We start from the raw sequence: 23,504 nt of genomic DNA, 5'->3' as shown, positions 1-23,504 counted from the left end.
GGTACATTTGTAATATAACACATAAGAGGTTAATTTAAGAGCTGATATCTAGCCATTTCCCATGGTTTTCTTGATAATGATTTTGGTTATTATAAAAAAAAACATGGAAAATGGCTAGATATCAGCTCTTAAATTAAACTCTTATGAGCTATTTTTGCTATTATTGTATTTGTCCAAACAAATGTAGCTTTAGTTGTACCAGGCATTAAAATGAATAAGAAATTGAAAGGAAAAAATGGTCTAATATTTTTTTCCATTACTGTATATCTAAAAAAAGAAAAAGAAAAAAGCAATGGCTATTTTAGGTAAATAATGTAAAGGTAGATGAATAAAGAATAGATAATTCAGTAATATTAACTGAGCTTCAGGTCAAATGTGAAGGTGTTTGGACTACTGTGGATCAGTTATACACAATGGCATAATTTTGGCTTGTCAAATGACGAAGGGCACAGGTCTTATTGATAAAATTCCTGTTGGCTCCATTTTATTCAATAACAGCATACTGAAACTGAAGCAGCTAAACTGACTTCAGTTGCCACTTACAATGACAGAAATCTCACCTATAATATTCTTGTCATCAATTTGTATTTATGGGTTTTAATTGCAGGTATCTGCTCCATTACATTTCCATAACAACCAGGTCCATTTTTGAGTGGCACAGTGGAAAACAGGTTCTATTGTAACCACAACACTTCAGTCTCCTCCAATCACAAAACTAGTTTGAGTGATGTCACTCAGCCCACATGCATGCCCTGCTTGCACACAAAGAAGAAGCCACACTCACACATTTTTTTTTAGTAATTTTAACACCCCACTCTGCAGCTCAATGTTTCCAGCCACTTGCAGCTCATTATATTGGTTGCCTGGTACATGTATGCTTCAGTCCGGATGGCTCTCACTGACCCCACATATTATAACTGGCAGCCATTCCTAGCTCATAAGCACACTCAAGCTGATGATTTTATGCTGTCTGTCTGGTGTGAAATGAACAGCTTGCTGAAGTAAACAAGTGACTGGCAAAGAAAGTAACCCAGGGCCACCTTTCTCAGCAGGAAACGTTATTCCCCCTAGTGGTCAGATATTTTAAAAAAGGAAGAAAAACAGCTTTTCCCCACAGAGTGCCACTGATGATTTAACTCATCAAATGAGACCAACCCCATGTGTCATTTGAACAGCAGCTTACTGTAATATGACCTATATTTACAGTTATTTTTAGGCAGTGCCCTCTAGTGGTCATAGTTATTATGACAGCTGCCAAGGCGGAAATGAGAAGGAAGAGTAAGTCAAGGCGAAAGTGAGGATACACTACAAAAGTTAATGTCGTTTTTTACTTCCTTGCATTAAATTAATGGGGCTTTTATTTCAGGAACCATGGATGCCTAAAATAGTTCCAGTTTGCAAATTTACTGCAGTGAGTGTGGAGAGCTCCGGGAGCTGACTCGCAATCACTCAAAATTAAAACACCACCACATTGCCTGAAAAGCAGTTGCAGCACAAATGACTGCCAGCCTTCTGTATTTATACACTACACAGTGAGCATGGTAGATCGCTGCTGGGCGCTGGGATGCCAGAACAATCAGGGACATGTGAAATGTTAAGCATTTTAGCAGAATCCTAAAAGACGAAAAAAATGGATTACTGCAGTAAAACAAGCTGGGCTCGCAGACAAGAAAACAGAGGAACCAAACCTCACAAGCAACTGACTGACTGTGAAGTGACCACTTCATATCAGTCCTGACCACGACCCATGATTCACCTGAATAAAAAAAACCAGGGCACTCATACATTGATGTTACACTACCTGTTGTCATGCTAACGTTCTCTGAAGAAACACTTATCCTTCTAGTGTCGACAAACCGTTTTAGCTGGTAGACTCCAAAGCTGAATATGCTTACGAATCCAGAGTTTGTCCATTTAAGCCCCTCCAGGCTTCTGTAGGTTTTAAGGGACTCTCCAGAGTAGGATGATGGAAAGTTGTTTAGGTAATTGTAGATATCTGGATACTGCAGGTCTGCAACATTGTCAGTTTGGGCTGTCGTTAATATCACCCAAAAAGGCCATATAAGGGCCAGTGATATTTTGTCCAACAAGTTCTGCAATATAGCGTTCAATGTTCTTTGACTCAAAGAGTGTACGCTGAGGGCTACTGCCATTATACTCACATTTCCTGCTAAAATGGGGGCATCAACAAAACGAGTCATGTGACATCCACAGGTCTAAAAAAAAGTATTTTCTCGCGAGATATAAAACAATTTTCATGTGACAGACACACAGGAGGGGAAAACAAACCATTGCTCTCCATTGACTTTGTGTTGAATGAAGGAGCAAACAAACGAAAAATACTTTAAAGCTGTTGTGTGGTCGAATGCAGTGCCAAAAGTGTAAATAACCCATTACTACGTTTTTACAGGCTGACGAATCGAAAAAACAAACTTTTAAGAGGACAACAGCGGATACAGACCTGAGACATGGCAGTTACATTGGGGAAGACTGTGCGAACTCAGTATATTTAACGTTAACATACGTGTGAAGTGCAATTAGTCACTATGTCATGTATAAATCAGATAGCTCTGCAGTATTACGTGTCTTAGCTTGCATACAACATATAGGTAACATTAGCTTGCTAACAGTCAACTAGATACACACATTTTGCCCATGGTTATATTGTGGCACCGATAGTTTTCCCCGGTGGGCGTGGTTTTCAGAGTATGACGCGTTCATGGACTGTAAAAAATAACCTGTGTCTCTATTCTGCTGTTTGTACAAAAAAAATTGCACAATTTCCGCGATTCTGTATAAAAAATCAGTTCATATTTTATTTTTATTTATCTTGACTAGAATTAAAATAAAGTTATGTTGGTCATAAACATACAGCCATGTGCACCTTGCCTTTGTAATTATGGACTGCAAGTACAACATTTTGAAATGATCTGCTTACTTTTTGCTATCTAAACCTGCGAGAAATATATCCATATACATAAAATACAAATTACTCGATTCTCCCTCAATAGTGAACCATGGAGGTTCACAGTTTCTTTGCAGTATCGTGGTGTGACGCAGGGGGGCGCAGTTCTCCGCCAGGTGCGTCTTCCACCCTCCCCGCACCTTCCCATCCCAGCGCTGCTGGTTCTGGCTGCTCCATCGCCTCCTCACCACCGTACAGCCCACTTCTTCTTCTTCGCAGGAGGAAGCGGACTTGATGCGCATAATAAATCATCTCTGCAAGATTCTCTTTCAAGCCCAATTTAAGACCTACGCGTGTTGGATTTGAGAGCGTAAAAACACAGGCGAGAGTCGAGCCTCTTAACTGGGGATGTTTCAAATGTGATTCAGCACGGCAAACAACGTGGGTGTTGCGTGTGTGTATGTGTGTGTATGTTTTTTTTAGTGGGGAGTGGAGGAGAAGAGCAGCGATATGAAACGCGTGTGTTTATGCCTCCTGCGTTATCTCTGACTGACCACTGGTTCATTTTTTCACCTGTATGAAAGACCTTGCGATTGTGACCAAAACATTTTCCTAAAAGGCTTTCCATGGAGGATCAATCTATCGCTTTTTCCGTGAGGGATGAATTTGGTTCCTGCTGGTCTCAAGATATTTCAAGATAAGAGGTAAGACAAAAAAAAACAGCTCATGGGCGCGCTTTGCAATTGTGAACGTGCACAAATACAGAAAGCTAAATTATTCACACAGTGATATTTATATGCTAAAATATTTATTCACTCTATCAGGCTCACATGTCGGCCCGTCTTGCTTCCTGTCCCGAATTGGCCCATCAATTCCTAATGCCATTTATTTGATAATAATTGTTGAGGCTGAAATAACGTGACGTGCCCTCCCAACTGCAGCCAATTCCTTCACACTAGTCTGATTTTGAGGTGCATGCATTCACACACAGTCACTTTGATATTTTGTTTTAAATAATGAGTTATTGTGTGGCTCTGCCGTGCCTTTCTTTGTCAAACTGATATCGAGATGCTGTTCCATCACTCACATAGTGGGATTTCAGCCTCTTAACTGCTCCTGTGGTTCCTACCTGGTGTGGTGTCACACTGCAGCCTTGCTTCACTTCACCTCACCCTCTGAAATGTGTTGCTACGGGCCAACACTAACACATTCTAGAGCTAGATCAGCCTTGGGTGGATTTAAATGTCTTTGTGCTTGTTTGCACAAAAGGATACCAACACTGTATTCAAATGTTATCAAGTCCCATTTTCCTCATATATAAATATGTAAGAATACATTCAGCAAACCTTGACAAGTGTCAAGGGAATGATTGGCTGTACGCCTCCTGAAATACAGTAAGTGTTAGAGGTGCTCACACGCACGCACCATTTCTACTCTGCAACATTCACCAGGTAATTGCATACTGGTATGCCACAATGTCAGCTGGTATTTCTTTGATGAATGCAGCGAAGGCCTTCAAAGTAAGTACACTCCCACTCTGCCAGCTGGGCTATTTGTTCAACCAGCGTGTTACTTGGATGCAGGCAGAGTGTGATGGAGGTGGTAGATATCGTGATTATACATTATTTACCAGCGGTGTCTTGGTTCAGGAAGGTACCTTCCGTGATTGAGAGTGATTCACCCTATAAAGCGTTCTCACCACCTTCTATCACCACCATCGTTAGCACCATTATCCACAAGTGCAAGCTGTGAGTGTGCATGTGTGGGTGCATGCGTGTGTGTTAAGCAGTATGTACATGAGAAAACCACTGAGTGATCCGCTTTGGTGTCATATCCCTGACATAATTCTTTAACTCAGTGTTTTGCATTTGTAAATGATTTATTAGATCTGCATAAAAAAAGGGAAGACATTGCATCAGCTGTTACACGGTGCCATCCCTGACAAAAAACCTATTACCAATGCAAACCATAACATGCAAAGTCGACAGTAGTGTAATACCCACTGTACCTTCCACACACACCAATCCTCAGTCCTGAGGTTTGCACACTGTGGGCCTATCACTGAGGTATGGCATGCAGGAGTCGTCTTGAGAAGAAGCGTACCAATCCAATTTTGCAGACTTTGGGGGAAGAAAAAAGGACTGAGCAAACATGAAAGGTAGGGAAGAGAATTCTGGCTGAGACCCCACGTGTCTGATTTGACATCCAGGCAGCTGACAAACAATTAGACCCTCCATAAGTAGCGCTCTGAACCAGGCTCGCCCCGGGATTAGGCCACAAATGAGCCGCACATCACGGCTTATGTCTTCTAAATGGAAAGCGAGTGTATGTGTGTGTGGAGGCAGGGTGTTATATGTGTTGTACGCGGTGAAAAAGCGAGTTTCGTGTGTAGGTGTATGTGGGTTGTGTGACATTTAGCAGATTGGTGTTATTATCTGTCTCTGCCCTTAATATAACTTGAACACCTCTTGAAGAAATTTGTGTTTCCGTGTGTGCAGACTTTCTTATTCATGTGCATGCTTTTATTCCGCTACGCCCAATTGTACACTGATCCTCGTACACTGCACTTTTTGAACGTGTATGTAACTGCTCGCTCAATTGCTGTGCTGTTGCTGGTTCTCCGTTGTGTGTATGTTTGACATTTCATAATTGCATCATTACTCGCTCAGTCTCCTCCTGCAAGAAACGAGTGCATCGCAATTTGCAGCACATGCTACAAGCAGACAGACACTTGCCCTTGATTATGGACCTGGGTGGAATGGCTTCCTCATCAGGCTGTCTTGATTCACCCCAGCATGTGGGGAGACACATGCTGCTGTGGGTGAATCTAATTGATTGGATGGCACCCAATTCCCAGGTCCAAGTCTCCTCAGGCAGCCAGAGTGAATCCGTCCAAGTGAAGGATGAGCTTAGGCGTTGGTCACCCCCCTAATAGATTGGCATGGGCTTCTTCCCATATGCCTCTGGTATCACCCTCAGATATCTCTGGGTGCAAGTTGGCCAAAGTAACAGCGCCTGGATTTTCGCTGATCAGAAATGTGAGAATGGGCAGAAATGACACACGTCCTGCACCAAACTCCACATCTAATCTCAGCATAGTTATCATTCCTCCCCCTGTCTTCCTCCTGATGGATGATTAAAAGACATAATGTTGGAAGTAGGCTAAAATTATTGGGGGTTGGTGCTTTACAACCAAATTTTTTGTTCCAACAGGTCAAGCCCCCCTCTCTCTGAGAACACGAGTGCCATTTCAAAGCTTATTGGATGAAAGTCTCATTTGCCCTTGGCTGCCAAAGATGACGTTGCCATGGAAACAGCTTCTACTGTTATCAATCATCGACTGTCTGGCAGGTAAACCACTTTTTTATATGAGTAATGATTCTCTCACGTTTGGACGTTTACAGTTGCAGGACGATGGCTGAGGAGGCGAAAATCATGTCAGTGTCAGAGATGATAGGATGGCCCGGGTTTAAAGGGACACTCCTCAGTATTGACTTCCATTCACAGCACAGGCACAAAGCTCTCAATCTTACTCTTCACCACTCTGTGATTGTAACCCAACGAAGAGGCAATTGCTGTTGTTTCCTTGTCTTTTATAACATTGTCTTAATTAACACAAAACACAGAAAATCGTATCACCTCTGTGACGAATTAGGGTTTATTTTCACTGTCATTTCATGTTGGAAAGCAATTGTTTTTAATTGCTGGAAAAACAGCTTTCAAATTCACATAGATGTCAGCCTGTAAATATTATTCAACTGATTCTTTCAGATGAATCTGCACTTTGCAACACCTCAATATATTATGAAAAGTATTGGGTGACTTCACATGTTTAGTAATGCCAACCTCCCATTTTGAAAGAGCCTCCCTATTAGACCCCAATATCCTATTTCCTCCAAAAAAACGCAGGTTACTTTTTTTTCTGTCATTTTGCTCAGACTGTCCCTGTTTCTCTGACAGATTGTCTGGACAGTGGATCATACCATGGTCCAAGATGGAGGATGGAGCCAGGTGACTTGTTTATTCCTGTTGACTCCATAGAAGAGGAAGCTACACTGACCTGTGATGCGAAGGGAACGCCACCTCCTCAGTATAGGTGAGAATAATAATAACACTAAAATCAAGGCATGTGTAAATATTTAGATAGAGGAGAGGCTCATTATTTGAAAATGTCAATTTATGTTTGCTTAACTATTTAACCAAGTGAATGAGTCAAAATAATCCCCAAATCTGTCTGAAAACTGGATTATATAATTAAATTGACCCAACATAAGCCCCGCCCTTCTTACTAAACTGTTGCTAGGTTGAACTGAGCCCCCAGGGAGAGTGCTGGGCTCTGCCACTGTCACGCCAAATGGTGGAATTACAGCTTCTGGGTTGGTCATGTGACACCATGGGGCCAAAATATTGTGAAAGAGACATCTTTAAACTTGCAGATACACTAAGAATTTAATTAATTTGGTCCAGTAACATTTAAACGGTCCAGAAGAGCTGTATGAATAAATCATTGTATCCAGCACAAGTTAGTACATAGTGTACTCAGTGTCCTAATGGAAGTTTCCAAATCCAGACTTATTATAGGTATAAACAGTGGAGCTGACTGAGGTTTTGGACTCAGTATTGATCAATTTTCACACAAAAATGCCCTAGTGTATTCAGTTGTAACCATCATCATTTATTAGTTTTCTTTGAACAAACTTAGAGGGATTCAAATACAAAATCAGCAGCACTTGCTCTTTGTGCTTATTCTTCTCTTCACTTTTAGTACTGAAAGCATTTTCTGAGCTGTCAATGTCATAAGAGGACCTTGTTTCAGGTAAAGTACTGTGATCAGTGCTGGGAACATAACTTTGGGTGCGTGGGGGACTATAACATCAGAGTGAAAACCTTTTAAAAAATAAAAATCTGAATATCCTTTGGTGCAAATCCATCCACATATCAGATATGTTCCTTATAATTCTGTCAGCTTCGTTTGAAAGCAAGCAGCCTTGCATTCATGTCAAGCCCATTTCACCTATTCACAGTACTGCAAATAAGGCTCTGAATAGGGATTTAAAAAGACTTTTCACATGGAATAAACAGGTGCTTGCTTCTCTTTCTATTTTCTCCAAATTAGACTGAAATGCACTCAGACGCTTTAAACAGCGGCGTCATTATGGCTTTACTAATTCATATTGACTAACACGCCGCCAATATGCCTCTTGTCTCGTCAGATATTATTTTAGCGACACACATGTAGCATCTTAATGCATCTTAAATCTCCTCTTCTAAACCGCTCTGAGACCAATGCAGGTTGCTAGACACCAGTTGGCACCAACATTGATTACAAGTGTCTTTGGCGTTCAACAGTGGAATTACCGCGGCGCAGCCAGCACAGACGAGCTGAATGAAAGTGGCGTGGAGTACGTACGCTCATTATTTCAGGCTTTTCACGTTCCCCGCCTAAGTCCAGGTATTTCCACAAACTGATTAAAGGTGAGATGAGCATGTTCAACGTGGTGTCTTGTCAAGCCGGCTGTGCAGGGCTCTGCAGGCCCTCGGCACCTCTCTGGCTCTTCTCTTGAAGTGTAAATAGGCTCACATTGCTCCTTCTCCCCCCTTCCTCTTTTTTCTCCTTTCCTCTGCCAGTCCTGTCACTCACAAAGAGACAAGATTTTTTCATAGTATGCACACTGTATCGGTATAATAACTCGAGTGAGAAAGCCACATCTTGTACAGGAAAGGCATCTTCGACACAGCAGGTCATAAAATTGATGCAGTTTTTATAAAATCTCAACAGAGTGACCTGCCTAACCTTTACTTGACCTGAGGTTTGAAGCCTGCGGCTCAAGGCTGCAGGATCGTCCAGAATACTCTAGTGTCTCTGTGGTCATATTGTCAGACAACATGTGTTCATAAAATGAGTCTCAAGCAGAGTAATTCAGTTTTGGACTTGCTATTCAATCACATGCCTAACAGTCAGAGCACCACTGAACAGCAGAGGCACTTCAGAGCAGGTCAAAAAGAGGTGACTCTTGGATAAAGAGCGGAATGCACTCGAGTGGACGCAAACACCTAAACACCCACATGCATACAGCGGAGCCAAGCCTTTAGGTATTCATTGTATCGTCTGTCTTTTAAACTTAATAGCCTGAAGGAGTAGGGTTAACCTCCGCACATACAGAAACACAGTATGGCAGCAAGTACTCATCGACACTAAACAGTGACTAGTGCTTTGGATGTTCTTTGAATTATATTGTAGGTTAAACTTGAAAGGTTTAGCAAAGTTAGCCGTTATGGCCTCCATATTTTTCATTTCCACTTAAGCAAAATAGAATAGAAGTATGTGGCTCAAGGATAGGAATTGTTATTTTCTATGCTTTGAGAAAAATGATGGAAAGTTCTTGAAAAGTGTTCCATCCTTGAACCCATCAATGCTCCATTTTTTAATGGCATTTATAAAGTGATGAGTGTCGTGGTGGCAGTGAAAGAAAGCCTTTGCTTGCTGAATAATGGGACTTGTTTAAATCGATAAATTAACGTCACGTTTTTAAGAGTTCTTTTAGGTGCTTCATTTATAGGATCGTGCCATCTCAACCTGCCGGGCAGAGTATTGTTTTTTTTTTTATTCCCACACCTGCTAAATGTGAGAAAGATGTAATGGAAGGTGAAAAGGAGTTTAAATAGCATCCTTTGTTACATCAGCCCACTGTTACCTCTTGCCAAGTGCTAATGTTTTGTCCTAATGAGAAGTCAAAGGTGGAATAAAGTCACATTATGTAAATATAATGTGACAGAAAAGAGGTGATTATGGTTGAGAGTGATGATAACATCTAGGATGGCTTCTAAAACCTTTATCTTCTGCTTTCCTTAAATAGCAGGAGACAGCTTTGTGTATGATACTCTAAGATTAAACTTTAATGATCCCTGCGGGGAAAACGGGATCGCTGCAGCAGCAAATAGTGGGAGAGCAAAATAAAGAAAAACAGAATAGAAACAGGGAAATACAATATAAATAATAAATGAGCATTTTAAGGGTTATATAAACACATAACCAATAACACTATAGCATCTTCTAGCATTGTGGGTTACAAAATTATTAGATTACAGGCACAAAACAATAAGCAACAATAACGAAACAGGTGCAGAACATTATAGTTAGAAGCATAAAATCATCATTAACTTGCAGTTAATAATAATGTGATTTGAATTTGAAGAATTTTGCACAAAACAGACAACAGAGGCCTTTATCAGTAGATATACTTTTGACCGATGGACGCATATTTATTGACTATCTTTATCTTTTTCCAAGTTACTTTTTATGCCTTTACAAAATACTAAAGTAGTAAAATGATTGAAGGTCCCACATTGTAAAAAGGAAGATTTCCACTTCTTAGAAACAGCAAACCAGTTCTGAAACCGAGACTGAAAAAACTGCGACACAGCATCCCCGGATCTCATGAAGCCATTCCAATTGCCGTGTTGCAGCAGCTGCACAGACATACTTCAGATGCAACTGTCACCGTATGATAAGTATGGGAAAAATAATGTGTTTTCTGAACATTAAAGCTCTTGTAGAAACCCGAAATGCAAGCATGAACATGAAAATGAGCATAATGACACAGTCAGAACCATAAAGTTCATGCGTCGACCTGCAGGCCTGTGAATTCCTCGACAGCAGCACAAAAGTACAGTATATTATTCTAACTTCAAGTGAGTTACTACAGTGAGTTGTGTTCTCTACTCACCTCCTGTCAGACCACCTTGGTTGGTAGAAAGGAATGGACAGTGCGATTTGCCAGGGACTGATGGTGTCTTTGCCCTCACAGATGGTCATTGAATGGGACTCTCATAAATCTGGGCCTGGATCGCCGGCGGCGTCTGTCTGGGGGCAACCTCATTATAAGCAGTCTGGACCGCTACCAGGATGTAGGAATGTACCAGTGCATGGCGTTCAACACTGTAGGAGCTATCCTCAGCAGGAGAGCCAGTCTGCAGTTTGCCTGTAAGTTGAAGTCAGTGTTTGTCACTTTTTTTTATTGGGAAATGGTATGGAAGTGTAACTGCACTTAGCAAAGAACGCACACTGAACTAGGTGGGCGATGTTTGCAATATTTATGAGTGCTGCAACTTTGCAGCAACATTAAATGCTGAAGTAACATGGGAGAAGTTTGAGTGTGACGACTGAGCTTTGCTTATGGTTGTACATGCAAACTAAGAATGACTACTTCCCTTTTCCTTGCTTGGCTCTATTAAAAGTCACTGGTGTTTTATTGGCTGTACTCTGGGGTAAAGTAGCCAACCATATATAAACGTAGTATATGAAGAAACGACTCAAACCAGCATTTACTTTGACTGGAACATAATATAGCGGTACTGTTAAAGTAATGCAAATGTAAAAAAAAGAAACAGGGTGCACATTGCTTTATTACAACAAAAATAAGACCGTATGCATGCTGTGATTTCCCTCAAATCTCATATCTTTGTTGTTGAAACCAGCCCACATAAATAAATAAATGAATACCTTCTATTTCCGTCCTATTCATTAAGCCTTCTATTCATGCAGATCACAACAAAACATCTTTTCACACCTTCTCTTGGCGGTATCTGGCCTTGCAGATATTTTTGGTTGTATTTGACAAGTTTTAAAGATATGCACCGCTGAGAGATAATGACATAAAAACTCGACAACAATGAGTGTTTGCAGAAATAATGTCTTGGTTACACTGAATAATCTACACACCTCACTGATAAGCGTTTTACCTATTTTCACCTTCAAATGGAAATTGTCCAAGTGAAAACTGTGAAACCGATGAAGCAAAGTCTGTTGATTACAGACGGGAACAGGAGATAACTGCATCGCTAAATACCACCAGGAGGAAGTGGGAAAGTATGTGTTTGTTTTTGTGATCTTGATCTTTTCACTGTTAATATGCACTGAAAAACGTAAACTAATACTGCTGTAATGTGGTTTTTAGGTTGTTTTATCTCTCATCTTTATTTGGATGTGATGTTATAGAATAATCAGAGGAAATAGGTACTTAAACATACTGAAGCTGACGAAGCTGATGACTTAAAGCTGGGGTAGGCAGTTTTTTTTCATCATTGGACAAGAATCCCATAACAACCTTTCAGCATTAGGCGATTCAGGTGGTCTGAGAAAAAACTAGACTCAGCACTTTCTCGTAGCTCAGGCTTTAGAAATTGTAGTCCTGACAGGAGACTTTTTTATTGGTGGGGGGAAAATTTCTGGTAATAAATGCCACAAAACACGTGTTTCGGACATGACAGAAAGATGTTGCTAATAGAGGTTGATGTGGCCAGCCAGAGTTTATAATCAGAGTATGTCATCTCAAAGTTTGCAAAGAAAACAAAACGCTCATTCTCAAAGAATTGCCACTATTAAACAGCATTAAGATCACAATCTTGATCAGGATGATTTGAATGAACTGTATGAAGTATGTGCAGGAGGATCACTGTATTATCAAATTCTGGTGTTTTTTTCCTTTCCAGAAAACTGCCTACCACAGCTTTAACTTCTCTAGCCATGGTCTATATCAACGGATGAAGTTTTGATTTTAAATACTTTAAAAAAAAAAAAATGTTTTTAACTTTTTCTTGTTGCCCAAATATCATGCCATGATATCAGACATGTAGACAACAGGAGGTATAACCTGTTATTACCAGCCTAGATCTTGTGTTGAAAAAATATAATTAATATCTCCTAAAGGTTCTGAGATTTAAAAATAATTCTGCACTGTATCTTTGTGGGGTTTTTTTGTGTTTTTGAGAGACAGATACAATATAAATAGACAAGTATCATAGTGTTCGCAGCAGATGTCTATTTGTAACACCCTCCATATAAGTGCTTGGAGGAGAAAAGAGGCAAAAACTGAATATTACATTAGAATCACAGCACAAGATACATTTTAAATGTACAGGTTTGTTGCTGTATTTACCAAGTTTTAGAAGCTTTGATAAAAGTGGTGAAGTTTGCAGAAAATTTCAATTTATCATCTAGCGAGTTCCAAGACTTTGTTCCTCTCACAGAATACATATGCACAAGCTCTTCTCTCTCTCTCTCTCTCTCTCTCTCTCTCTCTCTCTCTCTCTCTCTCTCTCTCTCTTTCTTTCTCTCTCTCAGGCATTGCTGAAGTTCAATTCCCATGACAGTTACCTTATGGGCTTGTGTCAGTGTTTCGCCAAGAGCCTCTGCTCAGCTCTGTTCCACTCTGATATGTGAGATCCTGCGGTGATCTTCCTTTTCATTTTTGTTTCCCTCAGACTTGGATCATTTCAAAGTCCACACCAGAAGCGCAGTGTCAGTCCGTGAGGGACAAGGAGTGGTGTTACTGTGTGGGACGCCCACTTCCTCAGGAGGTAAACTTTCATCTTAACCTCCAACAATGCAGATGAGATTTAGGTGTTTCAACAAGATTTTAGTATAATCTTGCACCCATTGATTAGCCTTTTTATGATTGCACTACATACTTAATCATATAAACTTAAAGACATTTAAACATGCAATATGTAATGTTCTGCCACTAGTGCTTTCTGAATCAAAACAGTAACAAAAGACTGAGAAATGCCATTGTTGCAGTCAGTTTCTTCAGGTTAGGATTCCTTCAGTGTTCATTGTTCAGGAGGTTTTTACCGGGAGCCGAATTATCCGCAGGTCTCGTTTACTCCAACACAAAAAGACCTACTGATTAAAGCTGGTAAGAAAAGCACTGAATAAAGCAGTTTCATTTTAAAAAACAGTGTTTCTCCAATGCTGTTTTTCTGGCATGTTGGAAGAGAGGAGATATCTGAGCTCGTGCTAACATTTGCTCGGCTTGCTTCTCTGATCATTTCCGATCTAGATGTTGAAGAGGTGGACCCTGTGATTTAAACCAGTATAAACACTGAGTAAAGCAGTTTCACGTTAAAAAAAATTGGTGTTTCTTCAATGCTGTTCGGCATGTTGGCAGAGGGGCTGTTAACTTCAGATGTCTGATATCTAAAATCCTTTATTAAGTTAAAATAAATAATTCACCAAGTTCCAGAAAGGTGTGTAGTAAAAATGTGGCTTAAAACTGGATTTAAAAAAAGTGAATTTATGACAGCGTTGCACAGCTGACACATGTGCAAAGGGGATAAGATATTTGCAGACTGTGTCCTTGAATGACAGATTTTCTCTGCATTTGTTGGAAACGTATGATATAATGTTGATATTACACAGCTCAACAAAATATCTAATATTGGTGCAGTGGTATAATGGAACTAAGTACATTTACTCAATACTGTACTTAAGTAAAATTTTTAGGTACTTGTACTTTTGTTGAGTATTTCCATTTTATTTAACTTTATACTTCCACTCCACTACATATAGCTGACAGCTTAAGTTACTTGTTACTTTTTGGGTCAATATTTAACATTAATAAACATGATCAATTTAAAGTGATTAGACATTTGTTTTTAAATGATACCTCATTACAATATATTAGGTAGTTAAAATGAGCCCTGTATTCACAAAATTAAAATGCTGCTTACATTAATGCATCAATACAAATAATGTAATAAAATATACATATTTTTGCATAACGAGTACTTTTACTTTTGATGCTTTAAGTACATTTTGATACTTTTGTATTTTACTTACAGTCATGGAAAAAAATATTAGACCACCCTTGTTTTCTTCAATTTTTTGTTAATTTTAATGCCTTGTACAACTAAAAGTACATCTGTTTGGACAAATATAATGAAAACAACAAAAATAGCTCATAAGAGTTTAATTTAAGAGCTGATATCTAGCCATTTTCCATGTTTTTTCTTGATAATGATTTTGGTTATTATCAAGAAAACCCTGGAAAATGGCTAGATATCAGCTCTTAAATTAAACTCTTATGAGCTATTTTTGTTGTTATCATTATATTTGTCCAAACAGAAGAAGAAAACAAGGGTGGTCCAATAGTTTTTTCCATGACTGGAAGTATTTATGTCTCGACTTGATGAGTCACAAAACTGTATTGTAATGATGCTCACAAGCCCCAGGTGCAGCTCGGTCAGATATGAATCATATCTGTGGGAACATTGGTATGGGTGCCTTTTAAAACTCTCATGAATAAGAGTATGTTTGTATGTGTTTATGTATCTGTTGTTTTTTGTATGTTGTATGTCTTGCCATTGGGTCTAGAGCCTGTAATAAAGTGTATATATATGTTTTGAATGCAGGACTTTTACTTGTAGTGGAGTAATTTGACAGTGTGGTATTAGTACAGGATACTTTGAATACTGAATACTTTTTCCACCACTGTATAGGTATAGTGCAGTAATGTAACATATACTTTTAATATCAAAGTATCCCTGTTTGTCTTCCAGACCTCACGTATGCCTGGGTCTTCAATGAGTACCCGTACTTTGTTCAACAAGACAATCGGCGTTTCGTCTCCCAGCAGACAGGAAACCTTTACATTGCAAAGGTGGAGCCCTCTGATGTAGGCAACTACACCTGCGTCGTGATGAACAGCATCACAAAAGGCAAAGTTCAGAGCTCGCCCACGTCTCTGATCCTCAGGACAGATGGTAAGACGCCGCTCACGGCCATGATGTGACAAGTGTGCCTTTCAGCCACGTATGAAGGACCTTTTCCTTTCAAGGTGGCTTTAATCATCGTACTTGCATGAGTGCTTTTCGTCCTGTCGAGCCTCGTTGTAGTTGAGTCACCAAGCGCTAATGCTTGTAAGTAAATAGTTGCTCCTCAATGTAGGCCAGCAAACAAAGCACCCAAATCTCTTCTTTGCTGACTTTGCTTTCTTATAATTCACATTCCCTTTAAAAGCTTTCGCTGGGCTTTCACATGAATTCTCAAGCCGGCTCTCTTTGGTCCGTTGTTCTATTCTCTGTTACGCCTTCATAGAAAGAGTGAATAAAGATTGCCTTTGAATGAATTAAACATAAGCCATACGTCACTGGACCATTACATTGAGTGTTCCGGTGGCTCAACCAGTTAGTTTCCACTCAGTGTACTGTACATGTAGCTGCATAAATTTAAATCTCATCGCATCACTTTTTCTGATCCCGGCCTTGACTGTCTTAAATACTGATACAAACAATAAAACACCAGGGGTTGGGTACTGCCCACTCAAGCTTTGAAATAATAGATAAACAGCCAGAATAAAAGCTGAAAAAACAAGATCTCAGATTCTACTCTGTCTGTTCCACCAAGAAGAGATTTAAATTATTCCTTGCTGGTATTTCACTGCACTCTGGCGACTGCACATTTAAGTGATGTACTACTTTGAGTTTACCCATGAGAGAATGTTTGCTCATGTGTCTTTTATTTCTCCTCTGTTGGTTTTACAGTGCTATTGTTTGGTCCGTAATGCATGCCATATTGCTTGTAAGTCATGAATAATGGAAGAGTGAGCAAGTTCTTGTGCTTGCTCTTCATAGGAGTGATGGGCGAATACGAGCCGAAAATAGAAGTTAATTTCGCAGACAATGTACCCGCCGCAAAAGGATCAACAGTTACGCTGGAGTGTTTCGCCCTTGGGAAGTAAGCTGGATTCCTTCAAGCATGTTTTCAATCTTCAGCTGTCTTTCATTTCAGACCTCCGGATTTCTATATATTAAAGTTACTGTGGCAATTATATTTCGTGGAGTGTGGCGGTGATGGATCTGAAAACCATGTGAGGCGGATTTTTTTTGTCATCGGATCGGGTTAAGTCTAGACCATTCATCCGTTAAAAAAAAAAAAAAAAAAACAGTGAATAGGCTTTTAAGCTCCATCAAACACTTTATTGCAGGATTATTACAGACACCTGAAACCTGAGTGACAATTTAAAAGGGAGAGTTCACCCCAAAATCAAAAATACATGATTTTCCCCTTACTTGTAGTACGGTTTATCAATATTCTTTCAGTGTTAGTGCCGAGTGGCAATGGGCTTGTGGTGCTCCAAGCACCAAAAAAATACAAAAAACACAAAACTTAACGTTACCTAGTTACTCAAGATAATCCACAGACCTTGTTGTGAGCAGTTTCATGCAGGAAGGATACCAGAAAGATAATAGTTCCTACATGAAACTGCTCACAACAAGGTCTGTGGATTATCAAAATAGCACTACAGGTAAGAGGAAAATTACTTGTTTTTCATCTGTTGGTGAACTTTTTTTCCCTTGAAAAACACAAAACAACTTGAATCACAATCACTGCTGAGCTTAACTTCCTCTATCTCTTCCAGCCCTGTTCCTGAAATCACTTGGAAGAGGGCTAACGGCGTTCCCTTCCCCAGCAAAGTCAAAATGAAGTACTCGAACGCTGTGCTGGAGATCCCCAGCTTCCAGCAGGATGATACAGGAGGATACGAGTGTGTGGCTGAGAATAAGATGGGCAAGAACACAGCTACCGGTCGACTGGCCTTCTACGGTAGTGAGACTTTTGTTTGGCTTGCTAAGAAAACACAAACATTGATTGTAAAATTGTTAATAATTGTGTAAGATCTTTGCTAGATTCCTGTTCTCTATTGCCTGTATGTCAAGTCCAGTCAAGTCAATTTTTTTTATATAGCTCAAAATCACAGATTTGCCTCAAAGGGCTTCACAGACTGTACACGATACGACACCCTCTGTCCTTAGACCCTCACAGCGGCCAGGGAAAAACTCCTCAAAAAACCCTTTTAACAAGGGAAAAAGAAAAAGAAACCTCAGGGAGAGCGAAAGAGAAAGGATCCATCTCCAAGGACGGACAGACGTGCAATAGATGTTGTTGTACAGGGCAGATCAACAGAGTAGAATAGAGTTGATTGAGGTTGAAGGGGGGAGGGAGGGAGGATAGGGAGGGAGACAGAGAGGAGCAGGAGTTCTGGGAGGAGCACAGCAGCAGGAGGTGAAGCGCCACCATTGGCCAGTAGTGATGATGAGTGTAGAGTGGACCAGGAGGTCCCATCTGGGGCCGAACAAGATCCACGGCAGTGAGACCAGCAGGAGTGATGCCGAGCAGGACCACAGCTCCACACCCTGTGAAAGAGAGAGCAAAGGAAAGCGAGGATACTACTAGTATGTGATGTCAAGGAGCGTTTAAATAATAATAATAATAATAATAATATAATACAGGTGCATCTCAATAAATTGGAATATCATAGAAAAGTTTATTTATGTAAGTAATCAAATTCAAAAAGTGGAAATAACACATTATATAGATCCATTACAGACAGAATGAAACATTTAATGTCTTATTTATTTAATTTCTTTTAATTATAATGATTATGGCTTACATTTAATGAAGATATAAAATTCAGTGTCTCAAAAAATTTTAATATTACAAAAGATACATTTTAAAAAAGTATGTTTAATATGGAAATGTTGGCCTCTGAAAAGTATGTCCATTTATATGCACTCAATACTTGGTTGGGGTTGTTTGACTTGAACTACTGGAAATTGACTTTTCCATGATATTCAAATTTATTGAGATGCACCTGTAATCTTTATTTATAAAGCACTTTTCAAAACACATGTTACAAAGTGCTTTACAAAGACAGGTTAAAAACACATAAAACAACAGTAAAAGTAATGACATCATTCTGTGCAATTAAAAGACAGTTCAAGGGAAGTTAAAATTCAGGTAAAATCAGGAAAGGCTTTAAGAAGAGACTTAAAAGAGATCACTGACTCGGACGACCTGATTTCCTCGGGCAGCTTGTTCCAGAGCCTCGGGGCCCTGACTGTGAACGATCTGTCCCTCTTAGTTTTCAGCCGGGCCTCTGGAATAGTCAGGTTTAAGTGGTTTAGGTTTGGACGATAGTTTGGATTTACTGAAGTGGGGTTCTATGAGGTTCATCCACAACTATTTACTAAAATAGCTTTGAGTTTGGAGAAGCAGGCAGGAGTTAAGCTCAGCAATGTATCGCAGTAAAGTGTATTTTAGCCAGATAAAAAAAGGTCCATCTAAAAAAAATCTTTCAGTTTAAGTGTATGCTATATTTAGAATACTTTCACTGCTTTATCTTGCCAACAGACAGCCCTGTTAAAATTTACATAGGGGGAAACTGAAGCCGTTATCTGTGCTCTCTTCAAACCACCAGACTCCATTGAAAAAAGCAGTAATTTTGACTTGTTTTATAGGGTTAATTAGGATTCACACAAAAACACAACAAACCAATCGACTGAGGGAACGGTAGACCAGTGTCTTGCATGTTCTGTAAAATTACTGTCTTTATCAATGGAGTCTGGTTGCTTTGAGTGCACAGAAAATCACTTCAGTTCCTCGCACATAAAATATATAGCATACACTTAAAATAATAGATTTTTTTAGGTGGCTAAAATATGTTTTGCTGCTGCCCGTGTGCAAACAGTGGCTGTGCATAGCACCATCTACTGCAGGTTATACACCGACTATGGAGACTTACCTCGTATAACCCCACTGCATAATATCAAAACGATTCCTTTAAGAGCTGTTATTTGGTAAAATCATAATTGTTATAATTTAAATAGCTCATTGTCATATACACAGCCGGAAAAAAAGTCATTACCTTCTTCTTGGATAATAAGCGCTGTTGGTTTTAATTTTACTGCAGCAGTTACATTTTTGGGTTCTTGGCTTAGTTCAGCCGCTGTGAATTTATGAGAGAGAGAAAATGACACCTGTGAAATTGGAATTGACGGTATGTAAAGTGCCTTCGAAGTGAGCTGTGCTTATTATGAGCACAACACTTTACCCATGAAAATTCCTGAAAAGCTGTGAATATGTAAAAGGTAAGAAGCTTGGGGAGTTGTGTGCTGGATGGAAAACAGGCAGAGGTGATGTTTATTATGCACAGAATTAAGGTGACAGGTTGGGGTGAGCGGAGATGTCGGGTGCACTTCAGCCGTCGTGAGAGCTTCCTGCTTTGTGGTGCAGTGTTTCACGCTAATCCTGAGTTGCCACAGGCTGCTGACACATTTAAGTGATGAAACTGAGTGATACCCTACATTCACTCCTCTTTCCTCTTTAAAGACAAACCCATTCTCCCAACGCTTTATGATTTCCACTTTTTTGAGCTGTCAATCTACGCATGCTTTTCCTTTGAACTATTTTGGAAGTGGCATATTTAGTGAGATAATTCTGCTCCTACAAAGTCTGTCCCGCTGCTTCTCGTCTGATTTTTTTTCACTTAAGCGTGTTCCCTTTCCCTCAGCCAAGCCTCAGTGGATGCAGGCCATGAAGGACACAGCCCTGGCCATAGAGGAGAGGCTATACTGGGAATGCCGAGCCAATGGCAAGCCCAAACCATCCTACACGTGGCTGAAGAACGGCCAACAGCTACTCTCAGAGGTAAATTACTGCCTGTCTTCTGCCACCTACCAATGTTTCATTTTAAAGACTTAATCCTCGGCTTCAGCTCATCCTTTCAGTTTTAGAGAGCCTGGCGTCAAACACGCGGCTGTTTTTTCCCAGTGCAATTCAGAGTGAGATGAGAGGAGAGTGTAAACATCTCGCTGAGGTGTGCCAGTGATGAGACATGGATGTAACTGTCTCTTATTCTGCTCTACCTTGGCAGATTACACAGTCTTAGAGAGTGGATCAGTGTAGTCCCTGGGAGATTGCTCCATTTCATCTGAATGGAGTCAGTGGTTGTTTTTCATTATTCATGGTGCATGTTTTAGCTCCTCCAGATTTAGGGACAATGGGTTTAATCCACTGTGAAATATACTGTATATAGCTGCAGAGCACACCTTACCCCGGGCCACCAGGGAAATGCACAGCTTTAAACTTCACTTAACTTGACTTTATTCTCTTTCTCTTCTCGTTTTCTTAATTGAAAGTTCTTTTTGGCTGTTTATTAAGCCTGAAATGACCTTCCTCCTCCATACATGAGATTTACTTTAATTTTATCCTCCGGCCAGATCACTCAGGTCCACCACTGCTTTACTTTGAAATGTTCCTCATGTGTTTCATAAAAGTACCAAAGAGAGTGCCTTCTGTTTTTTATGCACCTAAACTATTGGACACACTGCCCTTGGATATTAGAAAGGCGAGCTCTCTGGGGATTTTTAAAAGGAAATTAAAGACCTTTCTTTTTAATCAGGCTTTTAATTTGGACTAATGCAATAGCCTTGGTTTTTAAGTTTTAATCAATGGTTTTCACATAATTTTCTTCCCTGGTGTTTATATTATTTTAATGACTTCTATGTATTGATTGCTAATGTTTTATTGTTTCATTGTTATTGTTGTTTGTTTTTCTTTTAATTTTGCTCTGTGGAGCACTTTGGGCTACTGCATGTTTGTGTGAAAGCAGCTTGATAAAGAAAGTTGGAGTTAGTGCAGCATTTGATGATTCTCAGAGCAAGGCTTCTGCTATAATAGTCTGTCTGATTTTATTATTAAACATACCTTTTTTAAAATGTCATTCTTTATTTGATTTTAAGAATATATTACAAGTTTCAGTGCTAGAATTAAAATATGAAAAGGGCAGTATAGTCCATTTAAAAAAAATCATTTTTATCATGATAAGAATACCGTTATGTAAATGTTGGAACCCGACTGATATTAGCTTATCGCAGACATATAGTATCGGTACATATGTGCTGTTATTACAGAACATACAATCATGGAAAAAATTATGAAACCAGCCTTGTTTTCTTCAATTTCTTGTTCATGCCTGGTACAACTAAAGATACATTTGTTTAGACAAATATAATGATAACAACAAAAATAGCTCAAAAGGGTTTAATTTAAGAGCTGATATCTAGCCATTTCCCATGGTTTTCTTGAGAATGATTTTGGTTATTATCAAGAAAACCATGTAAAATGGCAAGATATCAGCTCTTAAATTAAACTCTGAGTTATTTTTGTTTTTATCATTATATTTGTCCAACCAAATGTACCTTTAGTTGTACATTAAAATGAACAAGAAATTGAAGAAAACAATGGTCTAATAATTTTTCCATGACTGTATGATCCAGGAAACGATGCTGGGGCCAATTTAAAAATGATGTTAGCTATTTAGATTATTTTTATTCAAATTATCAGCAACTGACACTAAAAACACAGCACCAATTTGTTATTTGTTTTCTCAGTTTTCATTTCCATAGTTAATATAAGTTATGTAACACATACAGCTTTGATTCCAAAGAAGTTAGGAGGCTGTCCAAAATGTAATTTAAAACTATGATAATTTGCCACTCCTCTGTGAAATATAGTAAGTTGAAAACTGCACAAAGACAGTATAGTTTATGTTTAACTTCTTTTTTTCAATTTGTATGAATTTTTGTATTTGAATAGCACCCCAACCACATTAAGGGTCAGGGTTTATTGTAAAATGTATTGTAATATTAAATACCCTTTAATAATTTAATTAAATCATTAAAGTGAGCAGCCTTCTGGCGACCTTTGTATAGTTCTATCGGTGCAAAAAACGTTTACAATCAACATGGAAAAGGTTCATTTTCATTCCAGCTCAAAATGCACTCTATCTGCTGTAGTAGTCAGAGAATGTTCTCCTCAAAATATTCAATATTTTTTATTGAAAGAGAGAGCTTAATCCTCACAGGCAAAACAGAAAGAATGTAAGCTTGGACTGTGATATTTCATGGATGGAGTTGTATAAGGCTTTTAATGCAAAAGCCTTATATGCAGCACCTCAAACAAGATCTATTCTGGATAAACCATTCATCGAAAATGTCTGGTGCATATGGGGAATAAAATTATATTTTATAACAGGACTGTTCATTTCGCCCTTCATGCACAAATCTTGCACGCTCGGTTTTCACTACAGGATATTGTTACAAGCTGCAAAGACTGGTTTACAAAACAAAAATATTTGGAAAGATGCGGTTTGTGCACAGTCTGATTCATTCACTGCAACATAATCCTGATTTGATCTACGCCCATTGACATTGCCTCTAACCCAATCCAATGCTTATTGAGCTTTGCCAGAGTGCGCTGAGCAAAGCAAAAGCTACCTTTAAGTCTTAAGCAATAATTGCTTTCTTTCATCCTTTTCTTCACAGGACAGAATCCATGTTGAGGACGGAGTCCTGTCAGTGTCAGTGCTGACACTATCTGACGCCGGCATGTACCAGTGTGTGGCTGAGAATAAACACGGCGTCATATATTTTGCTGCTGAACTGATGGTTTTAGGTAGGATGGCATTTATCTCTCCTTTAAATCCTCCAATCATCGTTGCCAAAGCACCTTAAAGGTCATCTTACTGTCATTCTTAAAGGTTGTCTGGATTAGCGGATAATAGGGTCAGCGAGAAAGGTTTTGAGGGGCCAAACACATTTAAAAAGTATTTTCCCTTTTATGATATCCTGATTTATTTTTGAGTTTAGGATGAGGATGGAGTGATGGATACTGAATTCCCAGTTGAAAAATAAAAATGATTTTTAAAGCCAATTAAAAGATACAAAATCTTTTGGTCAGATAGGCTTTCCTCTGTAATCCCATTTTCGGAAGAAAAAAAAAAGGGAAAAAATTGGATTATAAAAAAAAAAACACCAGTCATGATTTGATTTTATATTTATCTTTCCCCCCATCCCAAATGTTTCAAATGTCTGTCTCCATTACTTTACGATTTGATGATTTTCACAGATCAAACTAAAGCATGCTTCAAATGCCCTGTGAGATTTGCCGCAGTCTTGTACTGAAGTCAGTTTACTG

General features: G+C 39.2%; 1 protein-coding gene across 1 annotated transcript in view; it reads left to right on the top strand.

The window, feature by feature from the left end:
* Positions 1 to 3,216: 3,216 nt before the first annotated feature.
* Positions 3,217 to 23,504, top strand: part of cntn3a.2 (contactin 3a, tandem duplicate 2) — a 44,850-nt gene continuing 24,562 nt past the window's right edge. Inside the window, exons 1-10 of the mRNA XM_059333224.1 lie at positions 3,217 to 3,609; positions 6,119 to 6,256; positions 6,866 to 7,001; positions 10,714 to 10,889; positions 13,169 to 13,264; positions 15,245 to 15,448; positions 16,319 to 16,421; positions 17,107 to 17,291; positions 20,038 to 20,174; positions 22,853 to 22,982. Of these exons, the coding sequence (XP_059189207.1) occupies positions 6,202 to 6,256; positions 6,866 to 7,001; positions 10,714 to 10,889; positions 13,169 to 13,264; positions 15,245 to 15,448; positions 16,319 to 16,421; positions 17,107 to 17,291; positions 20,038 to 20,174; positions 22,853 to 22,982 (1,222 nt within the window). The 5' untranslated portion in view covers positions 3,217 to 3,609; positions 6,119 to 6,201. The remainder of the gene's footprint in view (positions 3,610 to 6,118; positions 6,257 to 6,865; positions 7,002 to 10,713; positions 10,890 to 13,168; positions 13,265 to 15,244; positions 15,449 to 16,318; positions 16,422 to 17,106; positions 17,292 to 20,037; positions 20,175 to 22,852; positions 22,983 to 23,504) is intronic.

The sequence above is a fragment of the Centropristis striata genome, chromosome 5 (genome assembly GCF_030273125.1).
Source record: "Centropristis striata isolate RG_2023a ecotype Rhode Island chromosome 5, C.striata_1.0, whole genome shotgun sequence".
Classification (NCBI taxonomy): domain Eukaryota; kingdom Metazoa; phylum Chordata; class Actinopteri; order Perciformes; family Serranidae; genus Centropristis; species Centropristis striata.
Note: the sequence above shows the minus strand (reverse complement) of the source record. Positions and strands in the feature narration are given on the sequence as shown.